The sequence below is a fragment of the Accipiter gentilis genome, chromosome 7 (assembly GCF_929443795.1).
Source record: "Accipiter gentilis chromosome 7, bAccGen1.1, whole genome shotgun sequence".
In the NCBI taxonomy this organism is placed as follows: domain Eukaryota; kingdom Metazoa; phylum Chordata; class Aves; order Accipitriformes; family Accipitridae; genus Astur; species Astur gentilis.
This window is the reverse complement of record NC_064886.1, coordinates 24,444,591-24,468,364: the sequence shown is the minus strand read 5'-3', so window position 1 is coordinate 24,468,364 and position 23,774 is coordinate 24,444,591. Positions and strand designations below refer to the sequence as shown.

Genomic DNA, 23,774 nt, shown 5'->3' with positions numbered 1-23,774 from the left:
AAAATCAGAACTAAAACAAGACTCCTATGAACTTAAGTAATCACACTGAACTCCAGCATCACTTACCTCCTGCAATTTTTAAGAATTCTTCCCCAGTTGCTTTGTAAACCTTAGAAAGAAAAAGAAAAAAAAATTACACATGAAAATTACAACATTCAACTCAAACACACTCACTCTTCCACATGTGAGAGAATTGTATTTTGGTACTTTGAGCAAAACAGAAGTGTGGTTTGTTCTCATTTAAAACTTTGGTCTAAAATATTCAGGTTGCTCTCTGAAGATTTGTTTCAAGTCACTCTTTTTTACCTCAATGTATCTGCTACCCATGTGATGCTTATGTCTTTCCAGTGCAAGATCTCTCTGTTCCGAATTGACAAACCGAACTAATGCCTCCCCATTTCTTCTTCCTTGAGCATTCAGACAAAGAGCCACACCACCTCTGGAAGGTAAAGCCAACAAAAATAAACTTAGTTTAAGTCTTTAATACATTTAATATATAATTGTGTAAGATTAGTAGAGAAAATAGACTAACATGGAGTTTACAGATTGAAAAAGAAATTGCTACTATCCACAATTTAATTTCATTTTTAATGTAACACAATTGTACTGCAGAATCCACTTCAGTGAGATCTTGGATCTCATGCTGTTCACCACTTTCTCAACTTCCATGCAGATGTATATTTGCAAGCCCTTCCTATCATCTCAGTGTTGAGAATCTGGAATACATATTAAGTGACAGGTACGCTAAATATACATACATATATATATATATATAATATATATACACACACACAGAGGTGTACACATATCAGCCATATGAAAATTTCTTCCAAACAGCACTTGAAGGCTTCTGATTCTGGCCCGTTTTGGAGGTATAGCAGAATACTGAAGAGTTGGCACAAAATTAAAGCATCTATTATATCTTGAAGTAGGAATTTCTCTCTTTAGGTACTAGAAATAAATGAACATATGTTGGTTTTCAATTGATAAATCTCTTTTCTTCTTCACACACTTCAAAATTCTTTCTTGCACACCTAAGTCTGGTAAACCTGTTCAGGCATCATGACCTAGGTGGGAAGGGGCCTGGGTGGGGAAAGACAGTAGAAGTGAGGACTCTAGTGGCGGGTGGAGGGGATGTATGTTAAACAAATATTAATAGAACTTGCTATTCAAGTCAAAAGTGATAAAGCAAAACAAAATTATTATCTTACTTGGCAATGTTAAGTCCTTTGAAAAATCGAGCAATATCTTGGTCTGATGACTGCCATGGCAAACCTCTGGCACGTATTACTGTCTCACTGTCCACTGTTTCAGATTTACTACTGCACAGAAAGAAAAAGAAGCCAAAGTAAGATTTAATCTAGGTTTTCCATTATCTTACGAAATTTCAGTTTGCAACTAATGTAACTTGTAAATCAGGACTATATTTGCTGTTGACACTCTTCCAATTCTGTTACTCCTTTCAATAAAGAAAGGAAAGATAACTGGGATAATCCTTTTGTGTGTACAACACCTAAGATGCACTACATTGTCACCACATTGCAGTTCCTTAAAAAGAAAAAATAGGAAAACTGTCTCAAAGTCAAGTAATAAGGAACTGGATTAAATTTTATTTGAAAGATCTAAGAATCCAACATAGATGATTACAAGACCATCCTAAATATAAATACATATTACTTATGCTTAAGATGTTTCATTCTCCAGTTACTGCAATGCCTTTGAACACAAAGAACCATTCTGTTTCTTCTCTCCCTAAACTCAATATGCAATACAGCATATTAGACCACTCTTCAGAAGCACTAGGTAGGTCAGTTGCATATAGGGCGCACTAGCCATTACCCCTGTTGACTTAGGGAAAGTTCACAAATATTTCTTCACCACTGGGTAAGATAAGTCAGCCTCACTGCCATGCAAAACAGAAGCTAGAGAACAAAGAGCATTTAACTTGCAGTGACTTTAAAGTGAAGGACTAAAGTACAGCATTCAACATACCAGCTATAGTCTGTCTACACTAGACTACTGAATATACTATTCCTGTTCTCAGGAACCAACCTACTTTCCCAGTGACCATGAGGAAATATTCACAAGCTTTCCTTCCTGTAGGTAAGACATCTTTAGTTGTAAACAACCGTGACAAGGGCACTTACCAAGGACCTGTTTCGTACTTGTATTTCACAGTTTCAGGCTCAGTAAATACATGAACTGCAACAAAACAGTAAGTTTAAATATAACCAGGGTCAGTGATTACTTAAGAATGACAGTACCACTGCCAATTTTTACAGGAAAGAAAGATTTCAGCATTCTGTATAAATAGTTCACTTACCACCACTTTCAGAAAGCATGCTGAAAATGATAGCCACCATGGTTTTCACTTGCCACACACCAAAGTCCTCTTCTGTTTCATCTGTCCCCAAGCCTAGATCTAAACAGGTGATTACAGAAAATAACAGACTTGCACAACTATTTGTAAACAAGTCATAAGGCTTTCCTGATATTAACACAGAAACAGTAATCAAATTTACTGGTCTTAGTGGGAACACATGACCATTAGACAACTGCTCATAAACTGGTTAATATTCACTTTAACGGTCAACAGTCTGAAGACTATTGATAGCTTACATCATTTCAGTGTTAACAGTTAAAAAAAAAAGCAACTGAATAAGTTCCTATCACTTCAAACATAACTGAACTTTAACCATATTCAGCTGAGCCACAACAATCCTCCTAAAATTTAAATGTAGGGTTTTAGGTTTGTTTGTTTTAAACCCAGTTCAGTCAGGATCATACAACAGAACTATTACTATCTGCAAACAGTAGCAGCTTGCAGGCCAGCTGGTGCTGAAAAGACCCACTGATAGCTAAGCCTTTGCTTTAAGATCAGGTATCAATGCAAGTGATGTTTTTCTTTAGTGGATTTACTATATATGGTTTAGAACTCAGCGTTAGACTCAAATTGAAGAGAAAAAAATTACAAGCCATCTTAGTTTAGAAGAATAAAACCTGTAATGATCACAGAGGTAAAACCTGGAAGCATAATTGATTCTGGTGTAAGAGCTGCAGCAAAAGGATACATTCTGCCATGGTCTTGATAGTCTGATCTTTTACGGCGGCTGAACTAGGGTAGCAAGTATGAAATTCTTTGCGCAGATCATAAAAGGAATAGAAGCAGTCTGACAGCAGGAAGTTCTACAAGGAAGGCAGAAAGTTTGTTTTGTACACACCATTGCTTTAAATTCCGATTAGTATTTTTGGACTGAATGAGGCAGTCTCAAAAATCACATAGTTGCATGTCATCAGCTTGTCTATGATAGACAAGTTTAGTTCTTTTGTAACACAGTTCAAATTCCATAGCCTTACAGAATTAGATCTCTAGATGAGCAAACCCAAATATCTTCTGAGAGGCAGACCTGTGCAAAACAGCTAAAGATGATGGATGGGGAAGAAAGAAAAAAAAAAAAAAAAAAAAATCTAGGTTTTGCTGTTTTATAAATACTCCCATTCTCCCATTTAGGATACTGTATTTTCTCTTTTCTGGCTACACTGAAAAGCAATATTGTACCAAAACATGATAACAGAGTTTAAATAAATATTGTTACAGTGTACATTATTAAACAAACATTTAAGCAGCCCTTCACTCAGACATTAGCTTATTTTTTCAAGGAATAAAACAAATAATTCTGGTCTAATTCACTACTTTCTCTCTTGCACTCCTCAGCTGTTTTACTATATAAAAGTTTGACTTCAGTCTAGCCAAACAGCAACCACCTTTGTACCTTTGTAAATAAAGAGTTAAGTAAAGTCACAAGGTAATGTTTCTTAGAATAGTAGGAATAGCAAGAGCTAAGGTCCGAGGCTTACTGACATTTAACATGCAGGAAGAAATAAACTCTCTCAAATAAAAAAGTATTGAAGGAGAAAAAAAGATTAAAAAAAGACAAAGAAATACAGTATTACAAGACTCAATACTTGATCAGATCCATTCCTTGATCTGGTATGGACAATTATTTCTTCCACAACATTACAGTATTTGTTTTGGTTTAGTCTATTTTTTTCAAGAGGGAAGAACAAAGAATTACCCACAAAAAAAGAAAAATAAAAAAGTACTATAATGTTTGAATGTTAAATAATATTCCTGCTTTCTTACTTGCTTCATCCCTACATAAACATGCGCTTTTCATAAAAAGTCACAGTGTTATGTCTTAATATAACCCAAATGCCAAATGAATATTTGTAGAAACTCAGCATGAGCCCATACCCTTATATAGAGAAAAAAAAAATACATCAGTCAACTCCTTACATGTCAGCAGCTCCCATTCCTGCAGGGTTCCTGCAGACCCTGCCAAGCAGGCCAACTCAAGAGCCACCACTCTGCACAAAGGCAAGATTCTTCACCCTGTGCAAGACAGCCTGCTCTAAGCCCTTGCAGGAACTCGGAAGTGGGAACTGCTGCTTCATGTGGGAGTAGCAAATAAGCTGTAGCACTACTTCCCACTGAATAAATGCAGATGGGGAACCGCTGTCATTCTCCAGGGCAAGCCACTGCTTGTGTGTTTACCCTCTACAGGACATTGACACATGGCTCCTAACAATTTCAGATCTTGGCAGAAACCCGTGGCTCCACACAGAATCTGTGGTTTAACTCAAGCTTAAGCAAAGCAATAGTTCTTAGACCTGCATTCAAAGTACTTGTATTGTTCCTGTCTCTGTCCTGTCTTCCCTAATTTTCCTCTTCATTATGCTCATCTAGGAGTCCTCCAATACTGCAGCTGACTTCCAAAAGCAAGTGCCAAAAACTACTTCTCTGCTACTCAGTGTTGAGACAGGGAGGGGATCACCTTAAATATTCTTGGAACACTATAGTTTCCAAGGTTGAATTGTGTTGCTCATCTCAAACTCACATAAGCTATTTTCTTTGATGTCCTTAAAACACAGTACTGCCCTTCTGCATCAGTTCTGATCTCATACCTTCTTAGATGTTTCTGGGTGGAGGACTTGTCGAATGAGTAACTGGCCATCACTGCAGAGTGTGTAAGAGCTCCTTCCAAGTACTTTCAAATCACTGGATACCAGCTGACTAAACTGAAAAATGAAATGATAAATTTCATTGTACTGACTGATAGAGATAATTCCATAAAACAAGCACTTACCATTATTACACCACTTTTTTTTTTTTTTTTTTTTCTTCCCAGGATAAATTAATTCAGCACTTTGTAATAGCGTTTGAAAAAACATGATGGAGAACAGACATGGGCTCCTGATAAAGGTAAGCAAACAATGCGCATTTGTGGAATAGAAAATACGAACACCAGCAGTATGGCAAAAAGAACAATTAGGACAATATGGCAGAATTATGAGTTCATATGAAAGGTCATGGTATTATAAGGGTAAAGTTTAAAATCTGAACTAACTATAATAAAAGCTATGAAATATTCGAAAGAAAACACCTCTCCAGATCAATCACAATACTGATTTTGCCATAGCCTTTCTTCACTTATGGCACCTTTGACTTTGGTTATGTCCATAATAAATTATTTTTTTTTAATTTTAACTTCAAAAATAAAACAGCCACCCATCAGGATTTAGTAATGTTTCAAAAGTTATATGCTAAGAAAAGCCAAACAAATTGTGGTCTATTACCTTCAAAAGCGAAATTATAATCAAGTCGGATCCAAACCAATGAAGGTTCTTCATAGAGATACAACGTTACAAACAATCGATAAAATTACTCCCTACCTGTAGGATGGATAACCCCCAACAGGTTAATTCTCAAGAAGAAAGGGCTCCATCTGTCTTGTTCAATGTTATTTTCCATACTTGTCCAATAGTTTCTAGCCTTTTATTACTCCATACCACTGATAAACTCCTTGCTCATAATAGTCAACTAACATATTATAGTATCTACTTGTATCAAATCAGTAAATAGTAGCTGGTTAGCTAACTTTCAAGGGGACAAATATAATTATTCTAAGCTTCCCTCTTGATGCTACTCCCTCCCAGGAAAGCATTGCCTCACAAACAAAGCAATAATTAACATTATGATGCAGTAGCCACCCACTACTCTCAGCAATAGCTTACAACTCCAAAACAACCACCCCCAAAAGCAAATTACAAGTTGACTTGAAACTCAGACAGTATCTTTATGCTGTCTTTTGACCTGTGTATGGGGAGAAAAGATGTTTGGTTTTCTTTTATCATCAACACATGTGAGAGTTTACATAGTTACAGTCTCTGCTCAGGAAAGATGATGTCTTAATGATCTGATCCCACAGCTACACAGTATTCACTGTGTGAACAAATGTTGCAGCATCTGCATCCCAAAGGTAAGGCTCCACAAGGCAGAAATCATGTATTGAACATGATTTAGTAGAGGCAGACACATGATTACCCAGGCTTTGTTTCAAAATAACTGCTCAAATCCAATTCAGGCCCTTTTCTAGGCTTGGACAGCGAACCAGCATTCCACTACCACTTTGAGTTCAGAAATGATATGTATTAGCCACTACTACAGAAAGATAACTGAGGGACAGAGCTGGGTAAGGAGAAGCACTTACATAAGCATCTTGTGTAAGTTGCTTAATTTGCAGATATAAATATATCTATAAAAAGGAGTTCTTTAATATCAAACAGAAAATATTTGAAACTTTAAGAAAGGTGAAATATCCCCCCCTCAAAAAATCCTTTACAATGCAATTCTTTGCACACTACCAAAAGACACACACATCCCATACACTCCCCCCACTGCCTGCTGCCCCCCCCCCAAAAAAAACCAAACCCAAACCCAAACAAACAATCCAAACCCTTGCAGATTCAGAAATCCAGTTTCCTCCTGATTGCTAGTTCACGTTGTGTTCCTACCACAAGTTGAAGTCTTGTTTAAGGATAATTTAAAGTCAGAAAATTGAGATCTGAGAGCGCTCAAAATACCTCAGTTGATGTGTAAACACCAGAAGAAGAAGAAAATTCCAGAGGACTCAAAAGGAACCACTTCAGAAATGCAGTTCTGGGGACTGCCACAATCACAGACCAACAGCAGATATTCCCACTACAACAACAGACATGAGGAGAATTGCCTTCTTACTAAATGTAGCACCTTATTACTTTCTGTTTTAACTTCTGGGCACAGTAAAGAGCAAATATTTGTAAAAAGGGTTTGGAAATGGTGATAGGAATTAGCCTCCAGAAGCTATACAGGGATTCTTGCCAAAAGGAAGCAGTCTTGCTGATGAACAGTAATAAAACACTCCCCAAACCTTCAACTTTGTACCCTGTGCTTCTGAAGATGCACAAGAGCCCATATATAAAGAGTGCAGTTAGGGGGCTATTTTGGTCAGGTACAAGAAGAAATCCAACATGCACAACTTGAGAGAAGCAGCAAATGTATGCAGCCTCCTGCTTTACAAATGAAACATAAGAATTGTAGTTCAGAAAGTCTTCACCAAGTTAGAAAACAAAAGGAGAAAAATGTTTGGACAAGGGAGGAAATGCTCAGGCTAAATAGTATAAGTTGGTAAAAATCTAGACTGTTGCACTGAAATGTTCACCTTTTTTTTTTTCAGATGGTGTTTCCCACAAAACATACAGCTGAAAAGACAGATACACAATACAGCTATTTTCAGAAGCCCCTGGTGAGAAGACATCAAGAGTGAATATTGCATAAGGACACTGATAAGCCCAATACTCCAAGTGTACTAAGGTTTAAAGAAGGCATGAGAGGCAGCATTTGTTTTTATTTTTAACTGAGCCCAAGTATTTGCACTGCACGTTTATTAAATGTCAGTGATAACATTCAACATTGCAAACTCCTTTCCAATGGAACAATCAACATATCAAAACAATTCTCTACTTTTCTTACTAGAAGCTAGCAACTTAAAGTGCCTTAGATAAAATGCCACAAGGTTGGCAGGCCTTGCTGAGTGCTTATTTAGAAACTTCTGATTTAAAAACAGCCTTTTTCAAACTTTGCAGTGTGCTGCTCCAGAAGAGGGCAAAATGAGCGTGGGAAGAATAGTCAGGAGACATAAGCAATCCTTCCTATGCAAACCAGCTTAGTTATTGCATGGGTTAACTGAGGAGAGGAATGAGGTAGCAGAGTATGAATGGGAAGATTCACCTAGGAGAAGAGCATGGAGCAAAATAGCAAGCATAACACTGCCACAGAGGAACGATAGATATTTGAGATTAGCCTGAACTGGCTTCTTTCATCTACATGAGATGTGTCCAAATTCTGGAAAGGTTAAATATGAAAAGCATAGCTCTGGACCAGCTCTCATTACTAGAGATTACACTGGACCCTTAAGTCTTTCAGGCAATAGATACAGCCTACCACATATATCAAAAGGAGTTAAAGCAACCAGTGCAGATGTGTTTATAAAGTCACTTTGAAATACAAGTTAAACAATTCAGCATTCCTGCAGAATAGCCATCTTCAGCCTCCTTTTTCACACTATGAATTTCAGGCAGCATCTCAAAAAACAACCTTGAACCAACATACACCCAAATGCAGCAAGCTAAGGACAAGTTAAGACCAGTGCCAGATTTACATTACATTTTTCTGTCTCACATGTTGAACAACCTGTCCACAACGCTGTCATTTCATAAATTCCATCCACATCTCCCTCACTCCACTAATAAAAACCATCTCAGCTATTTACCTCCTATTATTCATCTTCATGCTGTCCTCCATAGCACTCCCCTACTTCAGCATGCAAAGCTGCCCCACCTGAAGACTTCCTCCACCAAGCTCACACACCCTGTGTTTCCCCTGTTAATCTACTCATTTCATAGCAACAGAGTTATACAGAGTGTTAATCACCACTGTTTGCATCTTGCAACCAGCCCTCATTTCAACTGCAAGAACCACACTGTATTGGCATCACCCTCCACCCTTCATTGCTTATTCCACCAGATCAGTCTCTCTAGTAGAGCTCTGATGAATCATTCTGTATTTAAAGGAATATGTTCAATAATTCGGTACTGAGATTAAAAACTGAACAGAGAGAAGAGGAAGAACCAAACAAGCTGCTCTGTACATTTACCTCCAAGAAACCTGAAACAGTTGTTGGAGAAAAAGGTGGTGAGAGGTAAGGACAGAGTTTGAGCACCAGTTTGAAAAACTGGCTAAACAGGATTTTGGTCATGTAGCTGAGAGCACAAAGAGAGCGAAGAGACATGTTTCGCCAGCAGCAAAGATGGATGAAAGCCAGCACAAGCTGCTATGTTTTCTGCAAATGAATCCCAAGTGGCTGAAATGACACAGCCCCCTTCATGTTGCCTTAACTATAACTGAACAAAGCTGTGGATCTTAGAGAAAAAAGAAGATTCCTCATTAAGCTCTTTCTATAGTTATGATGCATGAAGCACTAAAATAAACCTCTGGCTATTTGGATATTCCCTTCTCCCTAACTAAAAATAGCTCTCATGCTTGAGAAAGGCCACTGCATCTGCACTGTATCTGTGCCTGGCATGGTAATGAAATACTGAGATAATTCAGTTGCAGGATGCATCCATGCTGTCAACTGAACCATTTCTGAAACACCAAGATACTCTGGGGGATTCTCTTTTTAATTCACCTCTGGGAAACAGCAGAAAATTTGGCTGTTTCTTACTTGTCAGACCTCCAGCAGCTCCTAGTGCCTCCAGCAGCTCCTAGCGCATCTTCAAAATGGGATCCATTCCTTTAGCAATGCACAAAGTTTCTCTTTTTTGCTTCTTTTAGCCCCACTGACCCATTGTAGCTAACAGCACCAGACAAGACACAAAAATATTCACAAAGCTTCAGAATGAAAGGCATCCTTGCAATTTAACTAGATCTGGAACGTTATGCTAAAGCATAACATAAAAATCCAGAAATAAGCTTAGCTTATAGTCCATGCTTAAACTAGACATAAATCTATTCCCAAGTAGAAAGATGAGTTATTAGATTTATCAATATCCTTTGCACAAAGGATGGTCCTCATGGTGTGGGGACATGGTTTCAAATCAGTGGTATAGACAGGCATGTTACTAAATTGCCCAGAGAACAATTTCGTGATTACACATGGTGAATACATGTTCAAGTTTCTGCCAAATTAGCATATCAAAAAGTGCTCATTTTGACTTCTGTGCCATCTTTAGACTTAGGCAGCAGGACAAATCACACCTTGTCCAGCAAAAATTAAGATGCAAGATGGACAGATGATAATTCATTTGGGATAAAGCCTGTCAAAAGAATTTGAACAGGCTTAGCGTTCTAGATCTGTCTTTTGAAAAAAAAACAAAAAAACCCCACCACACACACCAAAATTTATTCAGGAGTAGTGACATCTTTTGGTCATTATTAAAAGGAAAACTTGCAGGAATAACTTAGAAGAAAAGATATTTCGGCTCACCTAGGCCTATATGTTCCAATATATTCCCTTGAGCTTAAAGAACTCGTATTACTACTATGTAGCTGTCCTAGAGAAAGTGAAAATATTCTCTACAGATCTGTAAAATACACTGTTTGAGACAAAAAAAGTTTTAGCTGAGGCACATAAACACGAACTGCTTACAATCTCCTTTGCTCAAAACTGGAAAATTAGCTGCATGTGGGGTTTTTCCCCATATTCATTTTAAGAAATCAAGAATAAATTTCCACTCTGACCAGCACACATCTCCATGCAAAGCAAAAGCTAGAGATCTGTTGTAGATATCACTTGCAAATTATTTTACCTACATAAAAGATTTTCTCCAGTAATGAATTATTATAAAAAAAGGTGGAGGGCAGCATAGAACCATTCCAGGCAGGCAGCTTTAATATACAGATATGTATCTCTGTGTACACATGCATATGTTTATGTATAGAATTATACATAGTGACACATATTATTGTTTTAAAAATCTCATCAGATCAGCTGAACTTTCATGTCTGCATGCCTAACACTTCAGACTAAATTTATAAAATTACTTCTAAATTTCAATTCACTATATTTCTCAACATCTTCTTTAAATCCTGAAATTTGTTACATTTTATTAGCATAATGAAGTTTGAGAACTACAGCTCATAGTCTATCAGACAGATTATCAAATAGAATTTACCAAACTAAATCAATAATACTATAAGATTTATACAGACTTGTGCATATATAGCAGTGTTTTATGTCGTAGAAAAAAAATAAGTAGCAACCACATAAAGCACTTCTTTTTCAATCCAGAAATATCAGAGTTCACTCTCATGCATACTCTCACATTTCACTATATGCAAATTGTCAACTGAAAGAGATGTTAAACTTTTCTAATTGCAGGTCTCCTAGCAATGAGACCACATACTTCACATATTAACATCATATAGACTACCACTTCGCAACAAACACCACATGTGCTTAGACTAAAGCCATACTTTTCATCACCATGTATGATACCCAGACTTACTTGTGTTAAAAAAAAAAAATCATCATTACTTATTAGACATTACTGTAATTCACTACATTAGAGCTTTAGACTGTCTTTTAGGCCTTTGGTGTGGGTCATTCTTTGCTTGTAGCATAGACCATATAACAATAATCTGTCTTCTTTCAGATAAGAGAAGCATGAGGAACAAATGACAATCTCCAGAAAGGTGTTTCTAAAGATTCCCTACTCCAAGTTCTTCTTCAACAGGCAAAGAGATTGCAGTTCTTGCCTCAAAGCCTGATTTTATGGAAAGTCCTCTAAGATTTATTGCCAGAAAACACCCAAAACCAATAGTTGCAGGTGCAGTTCCTGAAAGGAGATCTCTAGTGGATGAACACTGAGACAGGCTGCACAGGCTGCACGAGAAGCCGAAGAGTCTCCATCCTTGGTGATATTCAACACCCAACTGGACACGATACTTCGCAGCCTGCTCTAGATGAACCTGCTTTCAAGAGTTGGACTAGATGACATCTACAGGTCCCTTCCAACCTTAGCTATTGTGCAATTCTCTGATGTCTTTGGACTCTCTCTGTTTTGCCTACTCTGCAGCTACTCTAAAGCTCATTACATCAATGCCACCATAGTGTATACATGTGTGGGGGTAGGTGTGTTTGGGGAAGGATGTGTTGTCTGGGGTGAGGGGGAAGGGGAGGAAATCAAGAGATGAGATGCAGCCAAATTTGATTAACAGAAATCTTCTGCCACCAAAACATAAGCAAGATTGGAGCATCACCAAAAAACAATTATCCAGCAACACTGAAGTATCCCTTAAGATTTAAAGGCTCTAATACAGCATGAGAAATCTCAAGAGCAACAAGCCACGAGTTTGATATTCAAAGCCTGAACACACACAACATACCATGACACGTCAACTTCGGGAAATATTTTCACTTGGACTTTGTGCCTCAGACCCTACACCAATAAGGGTTTCACATTTATTTACAATACTCTCCATTGGCAGTTTTCTGCTCCTTCACTCTTCAAACCCTGGTAATAATGTCAGCCTTATCCATGCAATGGAGGAATTTAAAGCATGTCAGTACTACTGGGAGGTGCACAGACTGCATTTCAGCAGTATTTACAAGTATGATAACCCTTTATTGTGCTAGGTAACTTTTTAAACAGAGAATCCTATAGTAAGCCCTTGCCTTTGTTCATCTGTTAACTGCTATTCCACATGGCTGATAATGGATATATGGTGACCTTGTACTGAAACTGCTGTATGGAAAAAAAGTGTAAGCTACAGTGCAGCCACAAGCTGCAGCTTTTTTTCCCCCTTCTAGCAACATAGGAAAAAAAACTGTATTTAGATACTATTCAGACTCAAACATGAAAAAGAAATTGCCCCTTGGTTTTATTTCTTTGCAGGGGAAACTTGCAGAAGATGACAGAGGCAGCCCAGGTCCACTCACTAGACATGTTCAAAAACAACATTGCCACTTTGATTTCTCCTATTAAGAGGAAAGCAATTTTTTGCTCTACTGAACACTAATGCCCTGAACACTAACACTGAAGACTAGCCTGGACAAAAGCATGGTTTTCATTTCCAGCATGCCACAGACAATATAACTGTGCTCAATATGACCGGTCAAGTTACATATCACCATATGCCTCCTGAGATACTATAAACTGTATTAAATAACTGAATGAGTAATCAGACACAATGGCCACCATAAATGTAGTTGGGAGAGAGAGATATGTACATATTACCTAAAACCAGTCAGATTTCCCATCCAACTTTGGAATTTGCAAGGGTAAGAGCAAGTTTGCTCTCCTTAGTCTCAAGGAGATGCAGGATGTATCACTGAGCTTCAAGGCCTGTAGATTATCTTCTCCTCAAGTATATTATGTTGCTTCTTCCTACCTACTAACCTTGCTGTCACTTTGTATTCTTTCCTGACTAGAGGTCCAACAACAGCAAACCAGGTACCACACATCCTGCTGCTTCTGCTGCTGTTCCAAAACAGTTTCATCTATACTAGGTGCCTGTATAGGCACAAACTCATATTGTTGCCTTTCTCACAGAAAGAAACTAACTCTTTTCCACCCATGGCGTGAGATAACAAAGGTAACAGGGTTAAGGGCTCAACTATCCTATGCTTGAGGTTCTGCCATAAAATTCCAAACATCACAAATCTTCCAAAGAAGTAGTTAAAAAAATACAGAATTACATTTTTAAAGCTATTTAAGATATCCACTTTTATCTTTTACTTTGTTGGGAAGCTGAAGTTCCAGGAAGTAATACCACCCTGTCCTCCTCCTTGCTGTCATCACACAGGTCACCACAGAGTTCTCAAGTCAGGAAGGCACACAGCCTACGTATACATCTTATAATGACTGAAAGAGTTCAAGGGAGAAAAAATGGATGGTACTCATCAAGCTTATCACATCCTTCCATTCAACAAAACACAGAAAAGTACTTTAAAATTCATCGTACTCCCTCAGAATTACATAGAGGGACTGGAAACTTTAAGCTTAGGTGAGGGTAGCCTACAGTTAATTTTCTGCATAAAAATAGGTTTGTTTATCATGGTTCAGCAACAGGAAGAATATGAAATACAGAAATGGAGCAGCAGTTGTCATGCTTTTTGTCTGTCCACTGACAGTTTGTAGAGCACAGAAAACAGACTATTGTGACTCAGGAATGTGATAAGCTGTCTTATGGGTGAAACTTCCACATTATTTATTTCTTTGGTTCATTTTAATTGGGCCTGGGTCTTCATGTGACAAAGTAAACAACAGCTCACAAAGTTTTAATTCTTCCTAGGAAAGAATGCAAGAATCTAACCTTCTGGCAAGACAAAAATCTGTCTAAGCCATGCCACTTGAGCATTTTATGACCATTTTTGATTAATCATTTCTTAGATGGAAGTTTGCAGCATCAGATTATTTGCATGCTTTCCAGCTATGGTATCTACAGCATCTAATTAGGTAATGCATTAAGTGTAAAAGGCAAGACCATGGTTCAGGCCATCTAAATGTCACAGCAATCAGGTCACAGCTTTTATCTTCAAAAGCACAATCTGTTTTAATAAGAGAGTGTTGAAATATGCAGAGTACTGGACAAATAAGCTACTTGAAGTTAGCCTTGTATAAGATAAAGCACCCCAGTCCAGCAACATAAGAATTTCAGTTTCTGGACTTACTTTACTACTATATTACATGTCAGGAAACGGCTAAATAAAGAAACACTTACTGAGATAAAAGGAGTTTTCACCTTTAAATTAACCTGTATGAAAGAGGCCACTAGCTAGCAAAAACAATAAAATAATGCAAAAGATATGCATACCTTGCAGAACACCTTAGCATTTGTCAGCATAAATTATTCATTAGTCTGTCTTTAAGCAAAAGGAAACTTGAAATATTAGTAATGCAAAAAATCCATACCCTATCAACCTTTTACCTACATTTCAAGCAGGATTACAATGGTGCCTCACACTCCTCACAGGCTGCTTGCTATCAGCTCAACTCACAGACCAACTCATTACAGCCTGAAAGACAAGGTTGAACATACTTTCCAAACTCTAGGTTTTAATTAATGCCATGACTGCAATATTTCCTAAAGTCTTGATCTGTGCACAAGCTTGCTCTCAGTGTTCTATATCTCCCCCACTCCCACTTACCTCTGTTTCAAGGGCAAACTTTCATTAGCAATGTGATCTTTAGCACTGGCTCTATTGACTGCAATGCATGGTACTGCTCTATTTACTCAACACTACCTCATTGTTTGTAGTGCAAGCTTAACCAGTTGTAGGAGAATAGCCAATATCTGTAAAGTTAAAGCATTTTTTTTTTCTATTGGGTTGTTTTTCAGGTTGTTTTTTTAGTAATATCCAGGGAAAGTAGAAAGAAGAGGAGACATAAAAAGAAGACATACCTATTACCCACAATTGAGTATCCTTCAGATTCTCTTATACTCCTGCCTCTCCTTTAAAATTATACTGTAAGAATACCATAGGCATGGGCTTCCCTGAGTAACAGCCTTGAGATCCATGAAGTATCTTTGCTTATATAAGAATCCAAGTGATTCTTGCTCAAACCCTTACAAATACCAGAAAAAAAAAAAAAGAAAAAAAAAAAATCAAACTTTTATAAACTGGATCTACTGTGCTTCAGAAATGGAGTTTCCCTTTCTTGTTCAACATGCTTTCACAAAAACACAAAGAAGTGCAAGTAGATCCTGAGGTCAGCTTGCCTTTAATCTCTGAAATTTTAAAGTCACAGATTAGGGCAGCTACCCCATGCATCAGGAATTATGTTTGCTAAAAGGAAAAATGAGAGTAAGAAATTATTAGCTCTAAGATTTTAGAAGTTCATAACTAAGACCAGAATTTACATTTGGCCTTGCAAGGGATTCAGACCTTCCCAATACAGAACAAGGACATCAATGGTGACATTATAATGGTGACATTATTGAGATGTTGCTTCCTCTTATGGAACTACATCCTCTCTTTCAGGTAGCTTCTTGTTTCCAAAGTGAGTTCATTATGATTGAAAAACTTGATATGAGTTGTCCTGGAATACAGAGGAAGTCATACAGCTTGTGATCAATTCTCAGCATCTGAGGTTTATTGGAAGTGGGGGTTGATTTATGTTTTGTTTTGTTTCTTTAAGCACACCACCAAGAGCAGCAGTTTTCTTCTCCTGCACTTCACATTTACATAGTGACATTTCACATGCTTTACCTAAGCAGAAGTTCATCCTGTAACAGTTTAATTCTCTTGTCAGAAATAACACTGGCTAATACACTCGAGTAATCAATCAAGCAAACCCCAAAACTCTGTCATAGTCATATTCTTGTGACCACTATGTATTTTCCAGTTCTCAACCTCATGCATCCCCCCTCTAATCCAATAGTTATTTGATTCAAGAGGTTTGATGTGTTATACACTGTTTTGTGTCTCTCTTCAGGTGCAAAGGACTCCTAAATTAACTTTCAGGCTTTCAGGTACACAGCTACAATAAGATCTACTTACAAAGCAAAAACTCCACAGTGATTTTTGCATTTTTATTTTCCAAATTGCATACTATAGCTCTACTTTACTCTTAGTGCAATTCACTGCAACAGAATTACTTATGAGGAAAGTAGTTCTGCCATAATTTCTGTAAAGACATTTAATTTCACATACTGCCAACGTCTACACAATTCATTATAATGTTAAAGCACATGCTTAAATTTCTCTAGAACTAGAGCCAGAGAATGGAAACACCACTAATTAAGTTTTGTTCTCAATTTAGTAAGAATGATAACACAGTTCAGACACTGCCCTAGAGTAATAGAACCTTTTCTTTTAAGCTAGCAAGTGTCCAAAATCATCACAGGAGCCAAGTTTTTGCAAAAGAGAATACAACTGTTTCTTAACCTTAAGTTTCTTTCCAATATTTTACTGCTTACACAATATGTATTTCTCAACATTTTTTGCCCCTGTCTTCCCACTGCAGTTCTACACAGAAAGGTAGCAGAGGGAAAGAAAAACTAAAATATTTTTAAATAGAAGTTTGGGAGAAGTGGCAGGGTTTGGGTTTTTGTTTTGTCACTCATCACAAGTGGTGAGCATTTAAATTTCAATTTCCAGTAACTTTTGCATAATATTTATCTTATAACTCACATCTACCTTAACAGCATGTGGATTTAATGAATGAGGGACAGATTTAGTAAAGCAGCTGTTTATAAACAAAGCAAAAACAGGGGCTATTGTATAGAAGTATACTGGAGTAAGCTGTGAACAGTTTAAAGAACATCAGCACAGATTTATCAGAGCAAAGCACTAAAAAATGGTTTGTAGAGCAAACATGACTTCTGATTCAGTACCTTCTTAGGACACACACATGAAGTTGCCTTTCAGAGTATCAATATTTTCCTCCTTTCTTGAAATCAGGTTGTAGCTAACAGAGATTGATCATGAAGGAAAACAACATATCTCTGTAGTTTTTATGCAAAGCAGCAACTATTATGAAGAAAATAAAAGCTTTTCCAGAGCAGACAGGAGATGGCAAAGACATGAATGTGAGGAAGAGGGAGAATTACCATTTACATTTCTAATTAGGAGACATAAAAGTTCCAATTTTAACCACAGAAATTATAAAACAGAACAGGGCTGACATTACTTTGCTAAAAAAAAAAAAATTAATCTCCAATCAGCATTTTTAGTTTTGGCCACAACACTGCTTTACTAGCAATATCAATTTCAGCATCTATGCCTCACTCTTAAACCTAACTGTTCAGCAAAGAAGCGCTGCAACATGTTGACAGAGATGTTGCCCTCATTTGGCAGCACTCAGCTACCCAAGACCTTCTGCATATAACTTAAGGGTGGGTTTTTTTAAAAAGGAAAACAAAAATCCAGGTAAACCAACACACAGATGCAAGAACTGTGCAACCGTTTCAAAAGCTGTGACAAGAACCAGATAAAATGCTACCAGAGGAACAGGGAAACAGTGGAGCTTTGCAGACAATCCAGAATATCCACACAAAGTTTTCTAAGCTGCTTCCATGTTAACATGTAAGAACTGGTAGAAGCACTGCATGTATACTTGTCAAAATGGTAGAATACAAATCCTTTACTCCTCAAGTCACTTTTGAAAACCCTGACAATAGTTCATTGACACATTTCCAGTGACTTTTTCAGTAGCTCCTTACAGCAAATAGAGGAAAGAAGTTCAAAGTCTTTCAAGATCATGTAATCCAGCCATCTGTATTAAAAGGCTTCTACCCTGTGTTTTACTATCTTCCAATGACTTTAAAAAAAGCTGCAGGTACAATTTCAAGAGAAATTCAAGTATTCAGATATCATATTATAGCTGCGAGAACATCCAAATGTGCTAGTGACAGACACAGTTTTCAACTACTGTACAACACCACGCTGTGTGAAGACAGACTTTTCAAGCTATCCTGGACAGGTCAGAGTAAAGTTTATTTTTCTATATATGCTAATCCACCCACATTTGATAAGAGATTTAATGTTACTGTTTAACTTCATCAGAACAAGCAGCAGCATCTGCTATCATAAAAAGTCTACTCGGGCTCATCCTCAAACCACTGGAGCAAATTATTCACTTCTAATGAATATTGGCACTTCTAATTTTAAGATAAGATAGCCCAGCTAGCCAAGACTACCACATTTTTATGCTTGCAAAGAAAATAATATGCAGCTTTAGACAAATTCCTTCCTCTAATTCTCTGCTCATTCTGAAGTGAAATGCATGAAAATATAGGAACAAAGCAACGTTTAAGGGAATACTCGAGGAATTCAGATGAAAGTATTGCAGCCTTCAGAGAAGCTCAGGTTATTGCTTTTCCACAAAACCTAACAGAACATAAATGCTGCCAATAACAAATGCAGTCACATGATCTACATATGTATATTCATGTATATGAATATGTTACGTATATAACAGAGGAACCGTTTCTGCTATTAACTCTTCTCTGTTTTTGAGAGAACAGATTTGAGTGTTACAGTAAGAATGTAGTGGGACCTGGGTAGCACAGGATTTGTAAAGGGAAAAATCATTTATCTATACCATCAACAACAGAATTACAACTAGGGTTCTGAAACAAGAGTTAGCCATCCATTTTCATTGCTAAAGAAAAAAAATTCCACACTGTAACAGCCTGCAGCTACAGGAAGCATTAGTACATCCTCACTTCCCCGCAATAAAGACTAACAATATTCCAGTATTAGGTATCAAACATAATTTAACCAATGCTTATCTAAGTTTATCAATGGAAATAGGGAGCTATTAGATGCTAATATATACCAAGAACCCCACATAAGTCTACATGCACACAGTACACTCAGCCCTCCTGTAAGAGGGCAGGAGTTTATCACTTACCTGCCCTGACAACTTGAAGGCCACCTTATGTCTGTCAGGAAGCCCTCATCGCTCACTGCTGATACCAAACCAAGGCCATAGTTTCACAATACAAACTGCTTGGTGGCCAACCTGTCTTAAAACCTTTCTCTCCTTTCACCAACACTGCTTGTCCACATCTTGGTGCTATGGCTGCCCTCAGAAAAGCTACCTAACCTGCCACACTGTACATCAGACAGAACCGCTCCAAACCAGAACTGTTTTTAACTCAGAACAGTGCTGTGCTCCAGTTTAATAAGCAGCCCCAAAAACTTTTGTATTGGCAAAATGCAGGTGAGGGAGGTCCATGTAGCAGCACCTACCTAAGCAAAAGGTGCCACTAAAAAGTTTCCATGCAGCTTGAGAACTTGATGCGGGGGCAGAAATACATTAGGCTGGTATCGCCATCAAACATGTTGGATCACGAAAATACAACCAAAGGGTGTAGTTTCATGGGACGTGAGCTTGGACAGCAAAGCAGCTTAGAAGTTCCCACCCTACCTGCTCATTTAAGTGATCCTGTTTACAGCACAGCTTCACAAGAGTTTTACTGACACGACAAAAAGATAGCAAAGTATGGTGCAGGGGCAAGAGAGAAGCTGGCTTCACTGCTGAAGCCAAATCTTGTGAAACTACACCCTAAGTATTTGTTGTGGAGAGAACAGCCTGCTCAGTAACACTTGTGAAAGGTTTGCCAAACACCTGCTCCAAAACTTCAGAACTCGGACCCAGCAAATAGTCCAAAATACAGACACTACTAGGAATTTTATTGAGGTGATGCAGTCACCAAATAATCTGAAGTTGGAAGATGAACCATGAGACAAAAAAAAAAAAAGTCATCCTGCATTTTCAGGCTTTTTTCTGCAGTCTGAAACTTCAGAGGTGTATAAAAAATATTCAAAAAAATAATTTATCCAAAATGAAGGTGTGACAGCTGGCAAGTGAGCCAAGAAAACTTTCTGTTAGCACTTTGTGAAAAGGAGGCTGCAGAACAAGTTTCTCAAAAAAAAAAAAAGAGCTGTAACTGGTTTATCAGGTTAGAGGAATTCACTGGTTCTTCAACCTCTCCCCCCATCCCATTTGTTTCCAAATGCTCATCTAACCAGCTTGTTTCTTGCTGAATTTGTTGATATGCGAGAAAATAAATTGCACCTGTAGCTCAGCTGGATGATCAATTGGCATCCAAACATGCTTTAGAGAACTGGTAATTTGCTACCACCTGATGAAGTGGCAACCCCTCAGTATTTTCAATCTGTGCATGGTTTAGGAGAGCAGGGGAAAAAAGGCCCAGCTTTGTCTTGCTATGTTTAAGAATATGAATCGAATCTCTCCTTGATGGATTGGGTCCAATGTACAATGCAATGGAAGATCAGCAAGACTAAGACAGTCTTCCAAACATATTTTTTTTATTACTTAAATGTCAATCCGTAGATGAAATTTGGATGCTTTCAATAGGACCAAAAGCAGACCCAGCTCTCATGAGAACCTGTCCCTTTTTATGTATATCATTCAAAGTAAGATGGTAATTACAGCTAAATACTGCAGACAGCTCTCCAAAATTATTAGCTCTTCTTAGACTTATCCTTTGTCAGGGAGACATGCAAATATTGCCTTGCAAAAGTAACATGTCTTAAGGCAAGTCATGCTGATTCAGCCAGGATTTCTGTATGGGAAGGATTAAGAAATCCACAACACTTTCAACTTAGTATTCAATCTTTAACTTGGAACCCCTATGGCTAGAATCAGAGAAGCACATGAAGACGTCAGCTTTTTGATGACAGAGTAATGGGGCTGAGAGAAAGGTAAAGTTCATTTTGGTTTTGCTGTTTAAAAGCAAGCTACCATTCCTGCAAGGTTTCAGAGAGCAACCCGAAAATAATTTTCTCCCTTAAAAGCTTGGAAACTGAGAAACCATAAAGCTCCAGCAGTTGTTTAGAAAAATATAAATAACATGCTAAATAAGCCAGTCCTGTGACTTGAGGATCTGAACAATGAAACCTAGCAAGAATGCCCTAGCAATGCAGAAAGAAATGTAGGACACTATTTCCTTTAGTAAGTAGTGTAGGTAGTACATGTTTAGTGTACATCACAGGCTCAAGCCAGTTCCAGATACACACTTGAAGAAGAGATCTCCTACTTACTTGTTAAAAAAATCCTCACATTTTTCTACTTGGTAGCATTCTGCAACTACAATACCACATCTCAGTCAGCAGTTGTAAGTTCACCATTACTGGTCCAACAAAAGAGATAAGTTATTAATGCCATTTTGAACTAAATACATCATCAGGCAGACTGCTTCCAAAGGGCACACATTTTATGACTTCAGGTAACTATTTCCCTAGTATTTGTACGTTACCAGGATCTCCCCTTCCCACCCAAAATATAGGTATCAAAACATTGCATATCACCTATCAGAAAATATAGCCGGATCCCATAAATGCACTAGCATCTGTGGAATCAAATGCTTGTTACCCTGGACAAGTACAGTATTTAAAAACTTGCAGCAAGGTATATAGAACATACACTGCAGCAAACAGCTTGGTTATTTGGGGGCACTGTGCTTCAGAACTTCACTTTGTAAGATTACACAGCAAAAATATATTGGTGGGAAACCCTAGTTTAGAATATTTCTTAAGACAAACCCAAGTAGTAAGTCATGTGATGTAATACTGTAAGAATATGAAGTAAAATTGAAATGATGCATCATTTGTTGAAGTGCCTTGTTATAAGAGTAGTAAAGACTTAACCAGAGATTATAGGCTTTTGGTAGACCCTATCATTGCTGGAAAGTGAACTAAATAGTAATAAAAGGAGGCTTTCTGTGGTCAATGGAAAAACTCCAGACCTCCAGCAGCTGATCTACTGTTTACCAGTTACAAATGACAGAATCGGAATCACAGAATGGTTGAGGTTGGCAGAGATCTCTGAAGCACAGATAAAAGTTACAATGGATTTGTGCTTAGCGATTCTCACTTCCCTTTACATGTAGAGACTGGGAACCCAAGGCAAAAGCCAGAAGTAGGCACTAAAACTTTCATTTACATGACTGAGATGTGTGCTAAAGTGAGTGATTTTCAGCTGCATCATCAACTTTTCTACCACAATCCAAGCAGGGTGTGGAAAGCTAATTTCACATACTCTATAACATTATCTCAAATCAAGGTACAAGTCTACTTCCTTTTCCTCCTCCTTTTCAAATAACCACTTCACCCACCTGTGCTTTTACTAATCAAAACACTTAACTGGGGGGGGGGAGGGGAGGGGGAATCTGCATGTGTTGACAAATACCTGACTCATCCTTAAAATACATGATGCAATTAAAATATCTAATGGACTTATCTTCAAAAATGTAGAAAAGGATCTACTATTAAAAAATATGGAATTTTGCTTTTTGCCACCGTTGCAAGTGGGAGGATGAACTAATTCTCCCCTAACTCCCAGAGAGTCAGGACATATGGAGGGGAAGGGAGACGAGCTTAAGTAAAGTGTGTTCCCGAAGACCTATTCCAGAAGAACTGGCATCCAACAATTAACGGCAAAATCATTATTTAGTTGCATAGATGTGCCAAACAAAAAGGAAAAAAAATTGTTGTTTTTCAAGTCTCTACCCACCTACACACAAAGGTAGTATTTCCTTTTATTTGCTAAAGCAGACCCACCTACAGTGCAATTTACGGCAATAAGATACAATCTCTCATAAAGTATTGAGTATAATTAAAGTGTGTCTGTTATAAAGGTAAACAGAGTGTACTAGGCTAAGCTGTTCCAGATGTCTTTAGTGCAAGATCTGGGACAAGATCAAACCTGCAGCTGCACATTTTCTCAGGCATTATTTTGAAGCTTTAAAAAAAAAAAAAAAAAAAATCACCTCGTGGTCTTGGACTCTAGCAAAACTAGTGCAAGTAGTATAAATACCATCTGCACCTAATGTTGACAGATTTTAAGACACATGAAAGTTACACATTTCTATTTTCAAAGATACTCTCTCCAGAGTGAAGTGTTAACCACTCAGTATCAAAGAGGGTTAGGACCTAGTCTGCCAAGTTATCTGTGTCACCAGAAGTTACAGCAACATGAACCTGTTCTACTGCCTAAGCAAGTTTCTTGCTGAAACACACCTACGAATGATTCAGACAAGGTGTGGAAAGCCAGTTTTATATGTTACACAAAAATGCACTATTGTATTTTTCCATTCAAGCACATTTCATGTATAGAAAAGACAGTGAAAGCAAGCAAACTTTCAGGAACTGCATATGTATACACTACTTGCATTAAATTTTTTTTAGGTAACTTAGGGTCTCTTGAACCGCAAGGATCACACAATTTTACAGATTCACTGTCTTAGTGTGATATTAAGTGAGCCAAAGTGCAAAATACAGAAATTGTACAATAAAACCCAATCACTTTATAATCCACTAAACTAATTAAATTAAGCTCACCTGGAAAAGAGTGATACACAACAAGCACCGCTGATGTTTTATGAAAGTATAGTTTTGAAGATTTCAACTAACTAA

General features: G+C 37.6%; 1 protein-coding gene across 6 annotated transcripts in view; it reads right to left on the bottom strand.

Moving 5' to 3' along the window:
* ESRP2 (epithelial splicing regulatory protein 2) overlaps window positions 1-23,774 on the bottom strand; it is a 47,920-nt gene that overhangs the window by 20,638 nt on the left and 3,508 nt on the right. For all 6 annotated transcript variants that reach the window (XM_049805279.1, XM_049805278.1, XM_049805280.1 and 3 more), the window contains exons 4-10: window positions 4,966-5,079; window positions 3,072-3,186; window positions 2,324-2,422; window positions 2,148-2,202; window positions 1,212-1,322; window positions 307-439; window positions 67-109 (exon numbers count right to left, since the gene is read on the bottom strand). In XM_049805279.1, the coding sequence (XP_049661236.1) occupies window positions 67-109; window positions 307-439; window positions 1,212-1,322; window positions 2,148-2,202; window positions 2,324-2,422; window positions 3,072-3,186; window positions 4,966-5,079 (670 nt within the window). The remainder of the gene's footprint in view (window positions 1-66; window positions 110-306; window positions 440-1,211; window positions 1,323-2,147; window positions 2,203-2,323; window positions 2,423-3,071; window positions 3,187-4,965; window positions 5,080-23,774) is intronic.